The 17,583-nt window shown below is 35.4% G+C and overlaps 1 protein-coding gene across 3 annotated transcripts; it reads left to right on the plus strand.

Annotated features, from left to right (window-relative positions):
• Positions 1 to 83: 83 nt before the first annotated feature.
• LOC121989565 (kinesin-like protein KIN-7I) lies at positions 84 to 16,692 on the plus strand. 3 transcript variants are annotated; one of them, XM_042543682.1, is made up of 32 exons: positions 84 to 270; positions 353 to 442; positions 599 to 717; positions 1,141 to 1,254; positions 1,352 to 1,433; positions 1,724 to 1,791; positions 1,875 to 1,949; positions 2,067 to 2,212; positions 2,291 to 2,393; positions 2,706 to 2,786; positions 8,121 to 8,189; positions 8,293 to 8,352; positions 8,439 to 8,600; positions 9,555 to 9,608; positions 10,466 to 10,714; positions 10,792 to 10,857; positions 10,933 to 11,109; positions 11,182 to 11,286; positions 12,034 to 12,120; positions 12,260 to 12,409; positions 13,141 to 13,254; positions 13,337 to 13,423; positions 13,490 to 13,693; positions 13,787 to 13,954; positions 14,067 to 14,273; positions 14,360 to 14,449; positions 14,543 to 14,680; positions 14,832 to 14,929; positions 15,676 to 15,754; positions 15,851 to 15,991; positions 16,103 to 16,174; positions 16,303 to 16,692. In XM_042543682.1, the coding sequence occupies exons 1-32, from the start codon at positions 147 to 149 to the stop codon at positions 16,519 to 16,521; spliced, it is 3,798 nt and encodes a 1,265-aa protein (XP_042399616.1). In that variant the 5' UTR covers positions 84 to 146; the 3' UTR covers positions 16,522 to 16,692. The 3 variants fall into 3 exon arrangements, with proteins under 3 accessions (XP_042399616.1, XP_042399617.1, XP_042399618.1); XM_042543683.1 differs by lacking the exon at positions 84 to 270 and having other exon boundaries at positions 378 to 517; XM_042543684.1 differs by lacking the exons at positions 84 to 270; positions 353 to 442; positions 599 to 717; ... (2 more) ...; positions 1,724 to 1,791; positions 1,875 to 1,949 and adding an exon at positions 4,627 to 4,756 and having other exon boundaries at positions 2,072 to 2,212.
• The last annotated feature ends 891 nt before the right edge of the window (positions 16,693 to 17,583 follow it).

Genomic DNA, 17,583 nt, shown 5'->3' on the forward strand with positions numbered 1-17,583 from the left:
GGGCCACAGGGATTCAGCCTAACTAACAAATACCTGGCCCACATTTCCCTGGCGCTTTCGGGCGGGAAACTAAAAACTCAATTATCTATTCATAGTCAGTGCCCAAGCCGAGTGTGCCGTCCTTACCTTTCCCTGCGCCGGCGACGATGGAGAGGATCTACGTGACCGTGAGGGCGCGGCCGCTCTCCCCGGAGGAATCCAAGTGCAGCCCATGGAAGATCTCCGGTAGTTCCATCCACCTCACGAACCAGCCTTCCAAGTTCGAATTCGGTCTGTCTCCGCCTCCTTCCCTCCTTTTCAAACCCTAGCCGTGCACTTCTACGCCTCATTTCGATTTCTTCCCGAGTGTCAGACAGGGTTTTTGGAGACGATTGCAGAACTATTGATGTCTACGAAGCTCGCACCAAGGAGATCGTTGCTTCCGCCGTCCGCGGCTTTAATGGTCTCGTGCAACACTATTACCCATCTACATAATTCGTCAGTTTTAAGCTATGTCTGACCAATATTAGTCTTGCAAGTATGTTTCTTGAATTGGAGTGCTTATGCACTTGTGAATTTTAGCTTCCTTAGCATTTCCCTTTTTTGTTTGTTCTTATAGGCACAGTTTTTGCCTATGGGCAAACTAACAGTGGCAAAACTTATACTATGCGGGGTTCAAATTCAGAACCTGGAATTATCCCCCTCGCTGTGCATGATTTATTCAAGAGCATCCAAGAGGCAATGATACTTTTCCTATATATATTTTGCCAAATTAACACTTTGCCAATTTGTGGTCAGTTCAATTTTTGATTTGTAGAACTTATTTATTTTCCATCACTTACCTGCTTAAGAAAGCCACATCATCGTCATTACCTTTTCGTATAAAATTAGCCTGTGCATATGAGTAATACTAGCAGTTCTATTAACACTGAATTGAGTTACTCCCACAGTTGAAGATGATAGTAGTGTTAAGAATAAGTTGTTTTTGTAGATGTGGGCATTGCCAATGTAGGTTTAGGCAGGTCAATTTATGCATGTTCTTCTATCCTTTTCTCCCAAGGTTTACCACCCAAGTTAATGACCATTTACAAAAATCTTCATTCTTGTATAGCTTGACAAATGATACTAGTGTTGTGTATATGATGTTAATTGCAATACTAGGATATGGATAGAGAGTTCCTTCTCCGCATGTCTTACATGGAGATATATAATGAGGAAATAAATGATCTTCTGGTCCCAGAGCATCGTAAATTGCAAATCCATGAAAGCCTCGAGGTAGCCTTCAACTGAAAGTACTTTATCCCATTTGCATCATTGATTTTGTTGTATATTTTCTTTGATCTTAATGAATCATCCTGACCATGCTTTGAAGAGGGGTATATATGTTGCTGGTTTAAGAGAAGAGATTGTGACCTGTGCTGAACAAGTTCTTGATTTGATGGAGTTTGGTGAATGTAAGTATTTTCTTGTTTGCCACAGTTTTATTTATTATTTATTATTTTATTGAAGGGGAGCTTGACACAACAGTAAAGTTGTTGCTTTGTGACCCAAAGGTCACGGATTCAAATCTTGGAAACAACCTCTTACAAAAAGCAGGGTAAGACTGCGTACAATGGATCCTTCCCCGGGACCTTGCATAGCGGGAGCTTCGTGCACTGGACTGCCCTTTATTTATTATTTATTATTTTTGTGTTCTTGAGGAAAGTTATTAAAGTACATGACATGAGCACTTTTTTTGTTGCAGCTCATCGCCATATCGGAGAGACAAACATGAATCTTCATAGTAGTAGGTCTCACACTATATTTCGCATGGTACGTTTATTTGATAATTTGAAATGTATTGCATTCGGATGATTATCCTAAGTTGTTCCACTGATTTTTGAATGGACCTTTAGATTATTGAGAGTAAGGAAAGGGTGGAAGAAGAGGGCACAATTGATTCTTGTGATGCAGTCCGTGTATCAGTTCTTGTATGTAAATTTTGCACTGTTTCAGTGCTTGATTGTGATTACATTTCCTAAATTTTTCCCCACTTTGACTCTTTTCAATAGCCATCTTATTGATTTAAAATGTTTAAACTCATGCAGAATTTGGTGGATTTAGCTGGGTCTGAACGTGCAGCCAAGACTGGCGCAGAAGGCGTGCGACTGAAAGAGGGTTCTCATATAAACAAAAGCCTAATGACGCTTGGTACTGTCATAAAAAAGTTAAGTGAAGGTGCAGAAAGCCAAGGGTATGCTGTTATTGTCTGCCCTATGTAGTTTCTTTCACACGCAAATGTATACTCATCCTTACTGTTAAACTATTGCAGCGGTCATGTTCCTTATAGGGACAGTAAGCTCACTCGGATTTTACAGCCTGCACTTGGAGGAAATGCTAACACTTCAATCATTTGCAACATTACATTGGCACAGGTGCATCACCAACTTGTTGTATTTATCTGTTGATTACTGGAGTTTCATCATGTTATTTGATTTAGTGCACTCTTGTGTTCTCTTGATGCCCGTATTGTTCAAGTGACAATTCTCACCTTCTGTTTTTCTTGATGATACATATTTGCAAACAAATCTATCGGATAACCAAGTTTGTTATATATTCTATACTTGTACCTCTTTGAAGGTCTTTTTTCTCCTATTGTATATAAGTGACATAATGAAGGTGAGAAACACATTGCACTATTGATAGATAGGTGATAATCAACTCTCACATTGTATCCTTCATGGCAGGTTCATGCGGACGAGACTAAAAGCAGTCTTCAGTTTGCAAGCAGAGCACTGCGTGTTACCAATTGCGCATGTGTTAATGAGGTTTTGTTGTCATCAAATTCTTTTGTTGTTCTCTAATTCTTAGAAATTTCTGATATATGTCTATTTTTATCTTGCAATGACTATTTATCAACAAATGTTGAGATTAAGGGAGAATTAATTCATTCTCATCACAAAAATGAAGAATATAAGAATAATACACATAACTCTTGGATCTAATTTTATATTCGTGGTAAGGACCTCAATGGAGTGGGTTAGGTGTAGGATAAGATTCTCTATTCAGTCCCAACTGGTAGAATGTCATTAAGTGGGAAAGCTAAGCATGTTTCTTCAACTAGAAGAGATAAAGAACATTAGGATATTATATTTGATACCCTAAAGACTAGATAGGTTAGAGTAGACATGGGATGATATACATCCTTTCTTGCATTGCCTAGCAAATATATTTTAAGGAGAAAGTACATAAATGTTATCCGAACTTCTTTGGAGATATCTAATTGACACTGAAAATAAAATTATATTGAATTGTTGTCTGATTTTAGAAAAAAATAATGGGTGCCTTTGTAACTTGTAAAGGAACTTGGCAAAAAAGTTTGGCCAATTGATGCCATTTTGATGATTGTTGTCCTCTCAACAACACAATTATAACAAATGATAACAATGAAATTGATGCTAAATCCTCTTTTATTTTGAAGCTCTTAGCATTCCTTTTCTCCTACCCCTCTCCCTTGATCTCAGCCTCTCACTCTCTACCTTTGATTCTAATATCACCTACCCTTTTCCTCATTACTGAAAGTAGATGATCATCAATGCTAGAGACTCACATTGTAACATCGTTAAGGTTTACAATTTTGACCCGTGTCGAGGTTTTGGCTCTGGACTGGAACAATATGATTTTGGTACCGTATCGTGCTGTGCCAATATAATTTCAATATTTTTTAAATATAAAATATATTACTTAAAAAATAAAATATTTAACATAAATATTTTAAAAAATAAATAATATAAAAAATAATCTTTAAAAAAAGGGAAAAGATATGAAAATAGATAAAAAAAAGGGCAACTCGGTGCACGAAGCTCCTGCCATGTGGGGCCCCGGGGAAGGATTTTTACCATGTTTTTTTTGCAAGAGGTTGCTTCCTATGTTGCACGGATACGGGTATCGTATTGGATACGACACGGATACGGCGATACGAAAAATTTTAAAAATATAAGACACGATACGGCTAGGATACGACGATTATTAAAAAAATAAAAAAATATTATATATATATATATATATCGTATTAAGAATTAAAAATCCTAGAATAGAAAACCATGTTCATATTAGATTAACCATAATATCCATTACAAACAAAAAGTAAACATAACAAAATGCAACACCCCAAATACATCTTAAATAAACAAGTAAAAAAAAAATCAAACATCCATATCGGTCTCATCGCCAACTCCGCCTTCGTCAGTAAATAAGACCGACTCCAATTCAGGTTCATCAAGAGACAAATTGGCAATTTCAAGGATAGTAGCACCCTCCATATCCATGGAATCAAATCCATCTGCTCCAACATCCCACATCTTATTTTCTCCTTCATTATAATGTGGACTCCTCCTAGATAAAAGACGAAGATTATAGTGTACATATACCAAATCTTTCACTAATCACCATGTTTTCAAGACATTTCTTGATTTGCCTGAATCTTTTAAGCATAATGATCGTTGAAGCAAATCGAGTATCCGCAAGTGATAGCATCTTCAAGTTTGAGTTATCGTTGAACATGGATAATCTCATATTGTGATTCATGATAAAATTCTTGATCATTGAAGCATCATTTGCTACTTCTGCTATCCATTTGCATTCATCAAAGGCTTCTTTGTTTTGTAGAGAGTCAATCGGTGCACAAATATTCTTCAAAGCAAGATTCAATGTGTGCACAACGCAAGGAGTCCAAAATATATGTGGGTACTTTGTCTCAACGAGAAGCCCAGCAACTTTGCAAACAGGAGCATTATCGGTGACCACTTGAACAACATTCTGATGTCCCACTTCATTTATGGCATTAATGAGCAACTTAGAGATGAAAGTTTTATCCTTGTACTCACCTTCACAATTTATCGCCTTCAAAAACATAGGACCACTTTCACACACGACCATGATATTAATTAGCGATCTTCTTTGCACATCCGACCACCCATCACTACAAATACTAACTCCCTTTTCTTTCCAAGCAGCTTTTGTTGGCTCTAAAAGCTTTCCAATATGAGCTTTTTCTTTTTGAAGAAGTGAAGTTCTCAATAAATTGTATCCAGGTGGAAGATAACCTGGAATTGTTCGTTGAGTAGCCAAACTGAAAGCACGAACATAATGAGGATTCCTAGCAATATTGAAAGATAATCCCCCAAGTGTAAAACAACCTTGCAATTTTAGAGTGGAGCTCATCTCTGGCATTCAAGTTAAAAGATTTTTCAAGTGGGCCAAGTGGTCCTTTCCTCTTCTTTGTTGGATCATCATTTTGTAAAATACCACTAGAACTAAATGAGGATTTTGAAGCCATATTTGATGATGCAGATGACGAAGGCAGCGGAACTTCTTTCTGTTTAGAATTCTTCTTTCTCAATTCTGCATCATCAATAAGTTGTTGCATACGTTTTATTTGATCCATTGTAACAGCCGTACAACCTGCAATTCCAGCACCTTTTTGTTTTAACAGGCGCGTTTTCACCCTTGAATATGATCCTTTGCACACTTTATTACATATATTGCATGACCAAGTGACATTTCCTCCTCTAACTGCCTTTTCCACCTTGGTTACAAATTTCCACAAAGGAGAATAATCATCAACATCCTCCTGTGCACTCTTATTTTGAAAACTTTCCATGGCAAATAGGATGAAAATAACAATTAAGAAGTAACGGAGGGGAGCCTATTGTTAAACTTACCAGAAACTTACCAAAAGCAAAAACAAATTCGTGATCTCAGAAGAAAAAACAAAAAAGTAAACTTACTAGAAAGAGGGCTATGACGGGAAGCGACAACGGGTTGTTGCGAGCGACGACGGGCTGTTGCGAGCAGTGGCAGGCTTCTGCGAGCAGCGTCGGGCTGCTGCTGGATTCTGCGAGGGTTGCTGTTGAGCAGGTGACGTCGGGCTTCTGCGAGCAGCGGCGGCGACGCTGGGCTTCTGTCGAAGAGAGAGTAGACGATGTCGGGCTTCTGCGAGCAGCGGCGAGTTGCTGCTGGGTTCTGCGAGCAGTGGCGCTGTGGCGGACTTCTGCGAGCAGCGGCAGGCAACCAAGACCCTGGCGAACAGTGGAGAGCGTTGGCGGCGAAAGCGCAGGAGATGGTTGTGTGAAACAGTTCTGTCGCGATGGGAAAAAGGAATCGCCGATCGGGAGTGGGGAGAGGAATCGGGAGTGGGGAGAGTAATTTAGGGCTTTTTTCCATTTGAATAAGTAGTCCTTGTAATTTTATTATTTTTCAATTTTACCTTCAAAATTTTTATTTTTTTTGCAATTGAGCCCAAACGTGTCCGAAAACGTGTCTAATCCGTGTCCTAGCCGTGTCTGACTGGTCAAACTTGTAAAAAGTCAACGACGCGGTTTTTGCCGTGTTCGACATGCGTATTTACGTGTCCGTGTTATGTCCGTGTCCGACACTTCCAAAATTTTTTTTTTTTGAGTGTCTGTGCTACCTAGGTTTTTTCTTAGAGATATGAAAATAGATAAATAAATAAATAAAAATTTTATTATAATTTTTATATTAAAATAAATGAAATATAAAATTAATTAGATAATTTTATTAGGATTTAATAAAGCCTCTTTAGATTATTTCCATCATAGTTAAGAATTGATTAAAATAATTAATATAAGTTTAATTAAAAAAAAAATCTGAAATCCGACACTACTCTCGAGCTTGCGCGGCTTCCGCGCTGTTGCGGGATTGTGCTTCCCCTCAGCTATGGCCACGAGGATTGCGTGACTCCTCCAGCGCGACCGTGGTGGTCATGCAACCCCTTTGCAGCAGCCGTAGGATCGCGCGACGCCTTCGCGGCGGCAGCGGAAGGGTTATGTGACCACTCCGTTGTTGTTGCGGGGTTGAGCAACCCCTCCACTACGACCACACGGTCACGCAACACATCGCAGCCGTTGTGGGTCTGGTGCCGAGGTCGTGCTGGTGCCGGTCGTCGAGCGGAATGAGATGTTTCGCCCATTTCGACCGTCTCGGCATGACACTTTAAACCATGGACATTGTTTCCTTTGTGCTCTATTCCTTTCAGCTCTATGTTGATGTGTTTGTCTTCACCACCAAGGGCATCAACTTCTCCAGCAAACATGCTTACCTCGCTGATTAGTGTTTATCCTCCCAACACTGCAGTTGTATGTGTATCAACTAGATATCTAGTGTTCTCCCACTAATGAATATTAGAATATGCTAAATTCTCTTCTTAGTGATTGATCTCTAACTATAACTTCACTCCTGCTATCCGATTCTGTTCACAACATTTTCCGCTTCCTTTACCACATAATGTGAATACTGCTAGTCAACCTTCCATTAGTAAACTGTTTTATATGATTATAAGAATACTTAGGCAACCCTATTTTGGAACCTAGTGCAACCTATTCTATTAAATCTCTATGACAAATTTCAGAGTGAATGGAATCTTCATTTCCTATTTGTTTGCATTTTCTTATATCTGTTGTAACTGCTTGATGTTCTAGGAGTTTAATATTCCTATAACAAATTCTGAATGACTAAATGAATTTTCTCTACTTCATGCAAGAAACCTCACATGCTTTCTTTTTCCAACCACCCTTCACTATCTACCTCCCCATCATTCTTATAATTTTCAAAATAGATCAAAATTGCTTGTATCTCTGTTTTTAATTTTCTCAGTAATAATCAAAGAGCCGCATTGTCTTATTGCAAGCTTAGGCCCACTTTCTTTTCAATTTCCCCGCTCAATTTTCCTTTTCAAAGAAAAAAAGGAGAATCTGAAATGAAATAAGTAAGAAATAAATTTGACATTGAGTTTTTCACTTTTCTATGAAATAAAGCTTTTTTTTTTACTTGAGGTAGATTGAACATTCCTGAAAATTATCAAAAAAAAATCTTTTTTTATAAGAATTTGATTTCTCCCATATTCTTGGGAAATTTTTGTTTTTAGCAAGTTGGAGAACTGGGAACTTTCCAAAATAAATTCAACCTTGACTTTTCAATTAATAGACATTTATTTCGTTGACCTAAAAGTTTATGGGGTTCTCTTACTTCTCTTTTTATTTATCTTGGAACCCACTCTTAATCTGTTTCATATGCATTGCTTGATTTGTCTCAGACAAACGGGTAATCTGTATATTTAGTTGCTTTTTGCCATTCATTGACAGATCCTAACAGATGCAGCTTTATTAAGACGCCAAAGGAAAGAAATTGAAGGGTTACGAGCAAAATTATTGGTCTGTCCATATACATTGATGTTATTACCACTTGTATTGGGTCCATGTTGCTTCAGTTGCTAATTTTTGTCTTGTTATTTCTCACTTTTGCTGGGTATTATAGAGCTCTCACTCAGAGCATTTGGGGGAAGAAATACTTAACCTTCGAAACACTCTGCTACAGGTTCACCGCATTGTTTGCTTTTCTATTTGATGATGTGGTTACCATTGATGATTATTTTCTCTTAATATGGGATGTATTTTTCTAAGAGTGAGCTTGAGAAGGACAGAATATCATTGGAGCTAGAAGAGGAAAAGAAAGCTAAAGCTCATCGTGAAAAGAGATTGCTAGAGCAAGCCAAGAAAATTGCTAACCTTAGTTCACTGGTATTATGTTCTGAAAGGGATGATAAGAGTACATACCTTAGTCAGGTTAGTAAATTTCTTCATTTTAAGTATATTACTACAAAACTGTGCTTTTGTTCATTTCAAAAAGAAATCCATCCCACTGCCATAGTGTGAATGCAACTAAACATAGGTTGATTTACATATTAATTAGGTCGCCCCTTTTTACATCTCTGATTTTCTTTTGTTGTCTGATTGGTAAAACAGTTGTTCTTGAATTAGGTAAATCAATTGTGGTTATTTTTTTATGCTTCTTTAGCATAATATGCTTTACGCATTTTTTTATGTTGTTCATATCTCGTCTCACAAATGCAGCCAAAATCTCATTTTTAAGCTGTAATTTGATTTACTTTCATAGATTCAGTTACTTCCTAATTCTTTCGAATGATTCAACAGTATATAATATTAGGGATGGGGAAAAAATTGATTTATGTGACACTAATTGGAAAATCAAATTGAACTGATTTGAAAATTTGGGTTTTTTCGGGTTTGGGGATGTCAAATACACTCTTTTGAGTTGGGGGTCTGGTTGTTAGCATTCATGTAAAATCCGATCCAAACTGATTAGGTAATTAATTAGTACATATTAATTACATATTTTATTATTATTTTTAAATAATAAAGAAGGTCAAAATGATAATAAATGAATTCAGATAATTGATTGAATTTTAGTTTGCAAACATAGAATTTTTTAAAAAATTGGCCAGATCCAATCCATGCCAAAAAATTGTGTCCCGATATGTTTTTAGTGAAACTTGGTTCCAATCTAGGTTTGTGGATTTTAGTACATCCGATCAGACTCATTCTCGTCCTTAGAGTAATTTGTTCATTTCACACATTACAATTTATTCTTGCTTTGACTTGTTATGATCTACAATAGTTTCTATATTATGCATTTTTGCTTTACTTACAGATGAATGCCATCCTATTTGTTGTTTTGAGAACTAAATGCCTGAACTTAAAGTTCCTTTTCATTTACAGAACAAAAGAAGACTAACATGGTGCCCAGGACCTTCTCGAAAATGTAACAATGAGGTAAACCATAATCTGGGCCAACTTGTATTATTATAGATATCAGATTATGTTAGTTACGCAGTTTAAATTAAGGAGCTATTTATATAAAATATCAATATCAGATTTTTTTTGTTAAGCAGTTCAGTATATTGATATCCTGTATACCAGGTGTATTGACTACTGAATGCATAATGATCTAATCAATATATTAAGATTCTTACAGGAAAACAAAATGTTATTTTTGATTTTTCTGGACTCATTAGTGTCTAGACTGGTGGCCAGCACTTTACCCAGCACTATTCCAGTAATGTTTAAGTTTATCAAGGACAAAACATATCTCTCTGATGATTTTATCTTCGTTTCAAAATGTTAGGCATTAAATGTCTTGCTTGTTTTATTGCTTGAATTAATCTTTCTTACTGGAATAGTATGGCAATGCTTTGGGTTATCTTTTAGTTTTACACAGTTGATTGATATTAATTGTTATATATATATATATATATAGGTTTTGAAATATACTTTAGTGGATGCATGTTAGTTTGTAATAATGATTGCTATGCCTTCACATATGCCCCACATGTTGCAAATGTTCTCTGCGGTGAGTAGACCACATTATCTGCATATGCCATTTGAAACATGAAGTGTCAGTTGGGATATTTCTTTGATAATTGTTATTCGTAGATGAAGGCTTCTTTAATATGTCTATACCATATAGCACCTGGCTGATAATGACAGCCTTCAATTCAAACGCACTGCAAATGTTGGTTATGCCTATTAACTTGGATTTTTTTTTGTATACATTATCTAGTTCATTGATTCAGTGCAAGCAACAATATTTTTTTTGTAATGTTTGCTAACTGTAAGGAATATAAATTCAGGTGCCCGTTCCAGATTCAATTGCTACAGATCGCATTAGACATGATTCTGATATTGGTTTCCATGTCCCTTTTGAAGAATTAATAAAAGAAAATAATGTTAATCCGGATAACATGAATCATGATGCTAGTTTGCCTGATAATTCGGAGGATGACTATGATTGCAAGAACTTCTTTTTTCCAGATGCACATGCTTTGCTGCATGTTACAGATAGGAAAAAAATCCATTCCAAAAAGCTTGGCTTGCTTTCGGTATGTATCTTTTTTTGCCTTTGCAACTTTTTGTTCTAGTCCCATGTGATTTTAAATTTCAAACAACTCTTTGTTAGGCAGTAAGTGAAACTGATGAATGCAACCACATTGACATAGAAAAGAGCATGAGTTGTCATCGCCAGGTTTTGCTTTCTATCTTTTTACAAGCTAGTTTGTGTTTGATGTAAGAGCCAACATGAATATAATATTCGTTTCAGAATGCCCTGGACTTAGAATTTAAAAGCCCAGCAAAAAAGTTATCTGAATTCAGTCCTAGCCATGGCAGCACTATTGCCTCGAGTGGTAAAACAAGCTGCAGCGTAACTCGTGGGTGTAAAAGCTTAACTGAGAGGGAATCAGAGGCAATCGTTGTCATCAAACAACTCCAGGATCAGGTACTTTATTTGTCATGGATGTACATACTCTCATCTTAACATAGTAACTGGAACACATAAATGCCTATGCAGATCAAGTCACTAGAAATTGAGAAGGCATCTATTCAAAAAAATTTGGACAATGTTCTTGAGTTGGCTACTGAACAGAATGCTTCCTTCAAGGAGAAGTATGAAGAGGTAACTAGTCAATGCATTTTGGAATACTTTTGTGCCACATGATACATTTGGATGTGGGAATAGCACAATAAAGTTGCTCCTTTTCTTCTTTTTTGCATTTGAGACTCAATCAATATTAGATTTAACTTGATTTATGGGGATGCCATTAATGGAAGGTGTACCAAATTGATTAAATAAAAAAATGAAAACGACATTACTAGTTGAATTAGAAATACCATTATATGCACATTAGATATAAAATTTCACACAAATATTTATGAAAATTAAATCCAATTTCCTTATCATGAAAATTCTAACAGAATAATGTGAGGCCTTAAATTAAACTTCAATGCAATCTTTGCCTATGATAAAATTTTTTAGCAGCTTTCTTAAATTATTTGTATTAAAAGTGAAAATATCAATATGTTATATGAACAAAAACTGAGAAATATTTTGGTTAGAAATTAGTTCAATGATCGAGTTTGGTTTGGATCCCTTACCACATTGTTCACATTTATAATTTTATTTTTGTTAAATTTATGATATGACTAATGATTTTTTCAGTGGCAATTGTTCTTTTAATGAGAGCTTTAGACTTTTACTCGATTGTTTTTTTCCCATGAGTTTATAATTAATTTACTTCTTTTATGGGATCTGGTATAAACTTTTCTATAAGTTTTTACTATTTTATTGTTCTGGGTATTAATTTCTTTCTCTGTTTTCCCAATTTACACTGGTTGTTATCTTTCACCTTATTTTTTTCTTTAGCTCAATCAAGAGCTTTTACATGCGCAAGAAGAGGCTAGGGCGTCTTGTGAACAGCTTCAACCAGTGGTACTAACCGATGCAGTTATAGTAAGTTTTTTTTTTTTTTTGCTACTCATTCATTCTCGTTCTTATGATTTCGTTGTTGAATGGATTCTTAACTGTAAATACAAAAAAGATATGGATTTTCATCTTTCTATTTTATGCATACTTCCTTGGCATGTTTCAGGGAATTAAGTCAGATTTATCTGGAAAGGTTGTAACTGAAGTCCAAGACTTAGCGATGCAGGTTGAACATTCAAAGAAATCTATGGATGATACTGTATCCATAGTTAAAGATCTATTCAATGATTTCTCCATCCTAGCTGATGCATTTATGGTAAATTTCTTGCTAAACTTGTAGTGACAGGTACATGTATTCCTTTTGCTTGAATTTCTTGAGTATGCCGTTTGGTAAAGATTGCTTATCCCATTTTAAATTGGAAAGGAAAACAATGTCAAATACTAGGTTTTTTTTTCTGTTCTCGTCTTTATGTTATGCAACAGCAACTTGAGTGTATGGATCTTATCCTGTGACCTCCATGTAATTTTATATCACAACTTCACAAGTGATATCTCAACAATTCTAAATCATTTATTATTATGCTAAATATTGTTCTCGTTGATCACCTCTTCCCTATCACGACTTCAACTTTTTGGAGTTTGGTCTCATCATTGTGTCATGCTCTCGAGTCTTGAATATCTTGTGCACTCAAGAGTGATCGCCTATAGAAAGTGTTTTCAGCATATTGGTTTTGCTGGACAGGTTCAATTGTTGGCAAGTGAAGGTGCAATCTTGTGCTGGTAATTGAAGCATATCTTCTGTTCAAAATTGAACCTTTTTAGCATCATGGAAAAACTCTAGCTTTGGCATTTGCCAATGCTACTATAAAATATGAGGATAATAGATTTTGGATGTATAACGTTGAGTCCTGCTTTGCAGCAATATTTTCTGTTTGTGTTTCCTCTGCTTGTTGATGTTTTAATCTTTGTTCTGCCTCATGTAATTTTGTGCTTTATCTCGCACTTCATTCTCTGGTAACAGTTTCTTCATATTTGTTTGTATGCCAGGAATTCAGGTCATTTGCTGATGCAGATGCTGCTCAGTTCAAATCAATAATTGCAGGACATAACGAAATACAAAGATGTACGATGAAGAGAAATTGTGAGCTTGAGCAAGAAAAGGTGTGTTGTAGCTATGCTTTTGATAAAACATCAATACTTAACCACACATTTTGCGTTGTTTGCTAACTTGCTAGAAATGCAGGACATTCTCCACAAACAATCTGTTGCCTATCAGAATCAACTGCAGGAACTTATATCTGAATTGGAAAATCAGCGGAAAGCTATGGATGTAAGTTTATTCATTATGCATGTGTTACTATGATGATCTTATCTTATCCTTTTTTATTTGTGGTAGGATCTTGGACTTCAACATGATCTTCAGAGGGATGACCTCCTGTCTCAAGTCCTCAGTCTTCAAAAAGAAGTGTCATGCTTGTCATCCTCTTCTATAGTAAGAGAGAAGGAAACCATCAGAAAGGAACTTGATAAAACCAAGGCAAAGTTGAAGGATACGGATTTCAAGCTTAAAAATGCTATTCAAGACAAGATAAAACTAGAGGTTGCCATTTATAGTTTGTATCCCTTTTGTTCAGATATGTTTGATCTGTAGTCTATCAAGCTTCCAGTAATTATCTTCAGAAATATTTGACAGAGTGAAAAGGCACAGGCTGAGCGAGAAATCAAGCACTTGCAAAGTCAAAATGTTGTTCTCGAACGTGATATTTGGAGACGTGACTCACTTGGTGCTAGGATGCGTGACTCTAAATCAAGTGATTATAACCGGCAAAAGGGTGTCAACATGATTGAGCAAAATCTTCAGGTCAGGTTTCTTATTCTGTCATATCTTTTAATCTTTTCATATTTCGTATGATCTTGTGCCAATTTATTAGATTGCAATTACTATAGATATAAAGCTCCATTTGTTTGTCTAGGAAGACCACCAAAAACTAGAGCTTCGTGTCTTTGAAATGGAGGCTGAGATCACTTGTTTGAATGAGGCTTTGCTGTGTGCATTTAATGAAAAGGAAGAAGCCGTCTCAAGGAATGAATTTTTGAATTCAGAAATAGAGGCTCTTTCGGAGAAGTTAGGCACTGCAGGTTCTGAGATAAAGTCATTGAAGGGGGAGATGGTAGCCATGGTGTGTCCTACTAAGATAAACTTTTCCCTTTACTTTATCTTGTTTCCTATTTTCCTAATGGTTGTCTTCGACATGTTCTGCTACAGGCAGAGAGATTGGTTGAGTCTGAATCAGTTTTGAAAGAAACGGAGTCCTCTATGAACTCTGTGTTAAGAGAAAAAGAAGAGATGGGAATAGTAATAATTTTTTGCAACTTTCATTTGGAACACTGATTCTGGTATTTTGCTTGTGAACTTCATCCAATTTCTTCATTTCCATTTGGTCTGCAGCAATTTGCAGATGCCCTTTTAGAAATGGAGGCAGAAAAATCGATATGGTCATCTAAAGAGAAAGCTTTGTTGGATGCTAGTGAAAAATTAAAAATGCAGATTAATCTGACTCAGAAACTATCTGAAAATTTACAAGAGGTATTATATATGAGAGATTATTCTTATTTTTTTCCATGTCAATATTTTATATGTTGTCCACTTAATGCCACTTTCACTTTTCATTGATCTTCGAGCACTTTATCATAAGAATAATTTGTGTATTTTGTCGTAATCCTGATGCATGTGATAGGCAAAGAATGATCTGAAGTTTTCTGAAGAACAATGCGAGGAACTAAAGGAAAGGCTAATCTTCGTCGAAGAAAAGGCACAGGAAGAGAAACAAAGCAGGTGAATTTTTTCTTAGTTTTTTTAATAAATAAATTTGACAGGGGATGGGCCCTGTTTTGGTTGGATGTCCAACATGTGGCGTCTACCTTAGTTTGAAAAGTGGGACTATCTCTATCCTGGTTGACTAAGTTGGATATGATTGTTTTTTATTCAATTTTTCCAATTTGTCTGATGAAATGAAAAATGTTGAGATGGTATGCATATATGCTTAAGGTAGAAAACTGGTTTTATAGTTATTATTTGAATCAATTTGAGTAGGTCTGAGGGGGGGTAGAATGAGATAAAAGAAAACATTTGTTAATAGAACAAAAAAATTCAAAAGGTTTGGATATTATTAATTATATAGTTTTGCATATAGTTCAATAGAAGGATAAATTCAAAAATACTTTGAGATGGCATGACACATATTCAAAGATGAGTTGAATCAATTAGAGGACACTATAAGCTGATGAGGAAAATTGAAGGAAATTTAGGTTAATGTAATTAATAATAATTTAATTTATTTGAGTTTTTTTTTTTGCTTTAGTCTTGCATAAAGCCCAATAAAAATATAAGATCAATCTCAAATAGTTAGGGACAAGCAATGCTTGATGAGGATGACTTCAAGTGCCTTCCATGCTAATATAATTTTTTCTGTAATTTTATTATTTAATTTGAAGTTTATGCTCAAAAGAATTAATTTCATGCAACTTAGCTTATTTTTTTTAATATTCTATAAATTAATATAACAGTTTTGTCTTCCGCAGCTTGGCCAAGTCTTCTGAGATTGATCAACTAAGAAACGATCTTAAGCAGTGTGCAGTTGAGATTGTGGAACTGAATGAAGTGAGCCTTTCTGTTTGTTTAATCTACTGTTTTTATTTATTTATTTATTGAAAGCACATTTGTGTTATTAAAAATCAAATCTTGATTATCCAACAGGTGAAGTCAAGATTTGAAGCACTGTCATCAGAACACCAACATACTTGTGAAGAATTACGAAAACTGCAGGAGCACGTGAGCATCATTTCTAGAGAAAAGGATGAGTTATCTTCTCTGGAATCTGCTATTGGTCAAGAATTGGTAGGTCAATTGCACAATCAGTTTTGTTAGGATGGGGCGTGTCTAGACTTGAGGAAATCAGTCTTGTTATCTGTTCAAGTTTTTATCCAATAGCACTTGTTTTCTATGCAGATAGTGAAGGCCAAGACTGATTCAAATGAATTAGAAAAAAGGCTTTTGCAAATGGAACTCAAAATGCACAAGGTATGTGAAGCAATTACCTTTTTATTTACAATGTCAAATTTTGCATTGTGCTCAGAGATTTCCTTCTCGGGCTGGTGCTATTTTTTTCTGTGTGAGATTACTCTTTAAAGACATGATGATGCTTGCAGGATAACTTAAACTACAACAAAGAGAGAACAAAGCTCAGAATGCAGCTTCGCTCAATGCAGGCAACTTTAGATGCTTATCGTGGTCGATACAAAGAGGTTGTCGATGAAATGGGTCTGATGAACAAGAAATATGAAGAAGCATCGACCAAGTTAAAGAAGCAACTAGCTCAATATGGTAATGAAATACTTAACTTGAAGAAGCAGTTGGTCACTAAATAATCTACTTTAATTACTATGTATTATATGATGATGCCTGCCCTTTGTAAATGTACAAGCCTGTATTATGCCTGATGCTGTTTTTGCATTGGAAACAACCAATTATTCCGTTCATGTTGGAAAAGTTGTAAGCAATTTATTATCATAGCAAAGAAGGTTTTGGTTTGAGTTTTATTTTCAAGTTTATTGTGCTAGGAGGATAGATAATGCCTATTAATTATGTAATTAAGCTCTAAGTTTTGCAAAATAAATATTTTTCTATATTTATCTTTTGTTTGGTTCAACTAACTTTATCTCTCTTTCGATTTAAAAATTTAATTTTTAAACTCGTTTTAAATCTCTAAGATAAACTTGTAGTGCGTGTGATCTTATAAGTTTTCGGTTTGACATCCATAATTAATTATTAATTATGGAATGATTATGAGTGATATTAGTAGTATATTATGATCTTCAATTGATTGAAAAATTATAGTTGATTTTAGAACCACTTTTGAACCTTGTGTTTCATTTTTTTCACTTGTCTTATACCAATTTGGTTTAGAATATGGTTTATTTGTCAGCCTCTACTAGTTTGATTATGTCATACCTAGTCCAAGTAATATTTTTTTGTCTTGCTGATTCAAATTACTCGTACATGTGACCACGAGTACAATACTCTTAACATGTGATGTTTTGGTCAAAGACTTTGAGTAACAATCTTGACAAGTGGTCATACGGTATACATCTTCTTATAAGGAGTGGTGAATTTTTTGTTAACTATTCAAATATCTTCGGACACTTTGACTAATTAGAAATCAAATACGATGTGGGAAGAAGAGCATATAGAATTGTGATGTAAGTAACTTAGACATCAATTTTGACGAGCTGGTCTCAACATGCCATTGGCGATAAAATACTTACCAGATCCTTAACAAGTCAATGGAGAGCCTTTTAAATAATGGATTTGAACCATGCCATTTGACATCACGTTGCTTCCATGATTTGTGAGAAGGGTATGGGTGCGCTTGTTTTTTTGGAAAGGAATATGAATGGTAATGGAAATGATGATGATAAAAGATGAATACT

Source organism: Zingiber officinale, chromosome 6B (assembly GCF_018446385.1).
Source record: "Zingiber officinale cultivar Zhangliang chromosome 6B, Zo_v1.1, whole genome shotgun sequence".
Taxonomy (NCBI): Eukaryota; Viridiplantae; Streptophyta; class Magnoliopsida; order Zingiberales; family Zingiberaceae; genus Zingiber; species Zingiber officinale.

Coding starts and splice junctions, on each gene's coding strand:
- LOC121989565 (XM_042543682.1), top strand. CDS start 147: ATGGAGAGGATCTACGTGACCGTGAGGGCGCGGCCGCTCTCCCCGGAG. Junction 11,110..11,181: donor TCAAACAACTCCAGGATCAG/GTACTTTATTTG, acceptor ATGCCTATGCAG/ATCAAGTCACTAGAAATTGA. Junction 13,955..14,066: donor TGATTGAGCAAAATCTTCAG/GTCAGGTTTCTT, acceptor TTGTTTGTCTAG/GAAGACCACCAAAAACTAGA.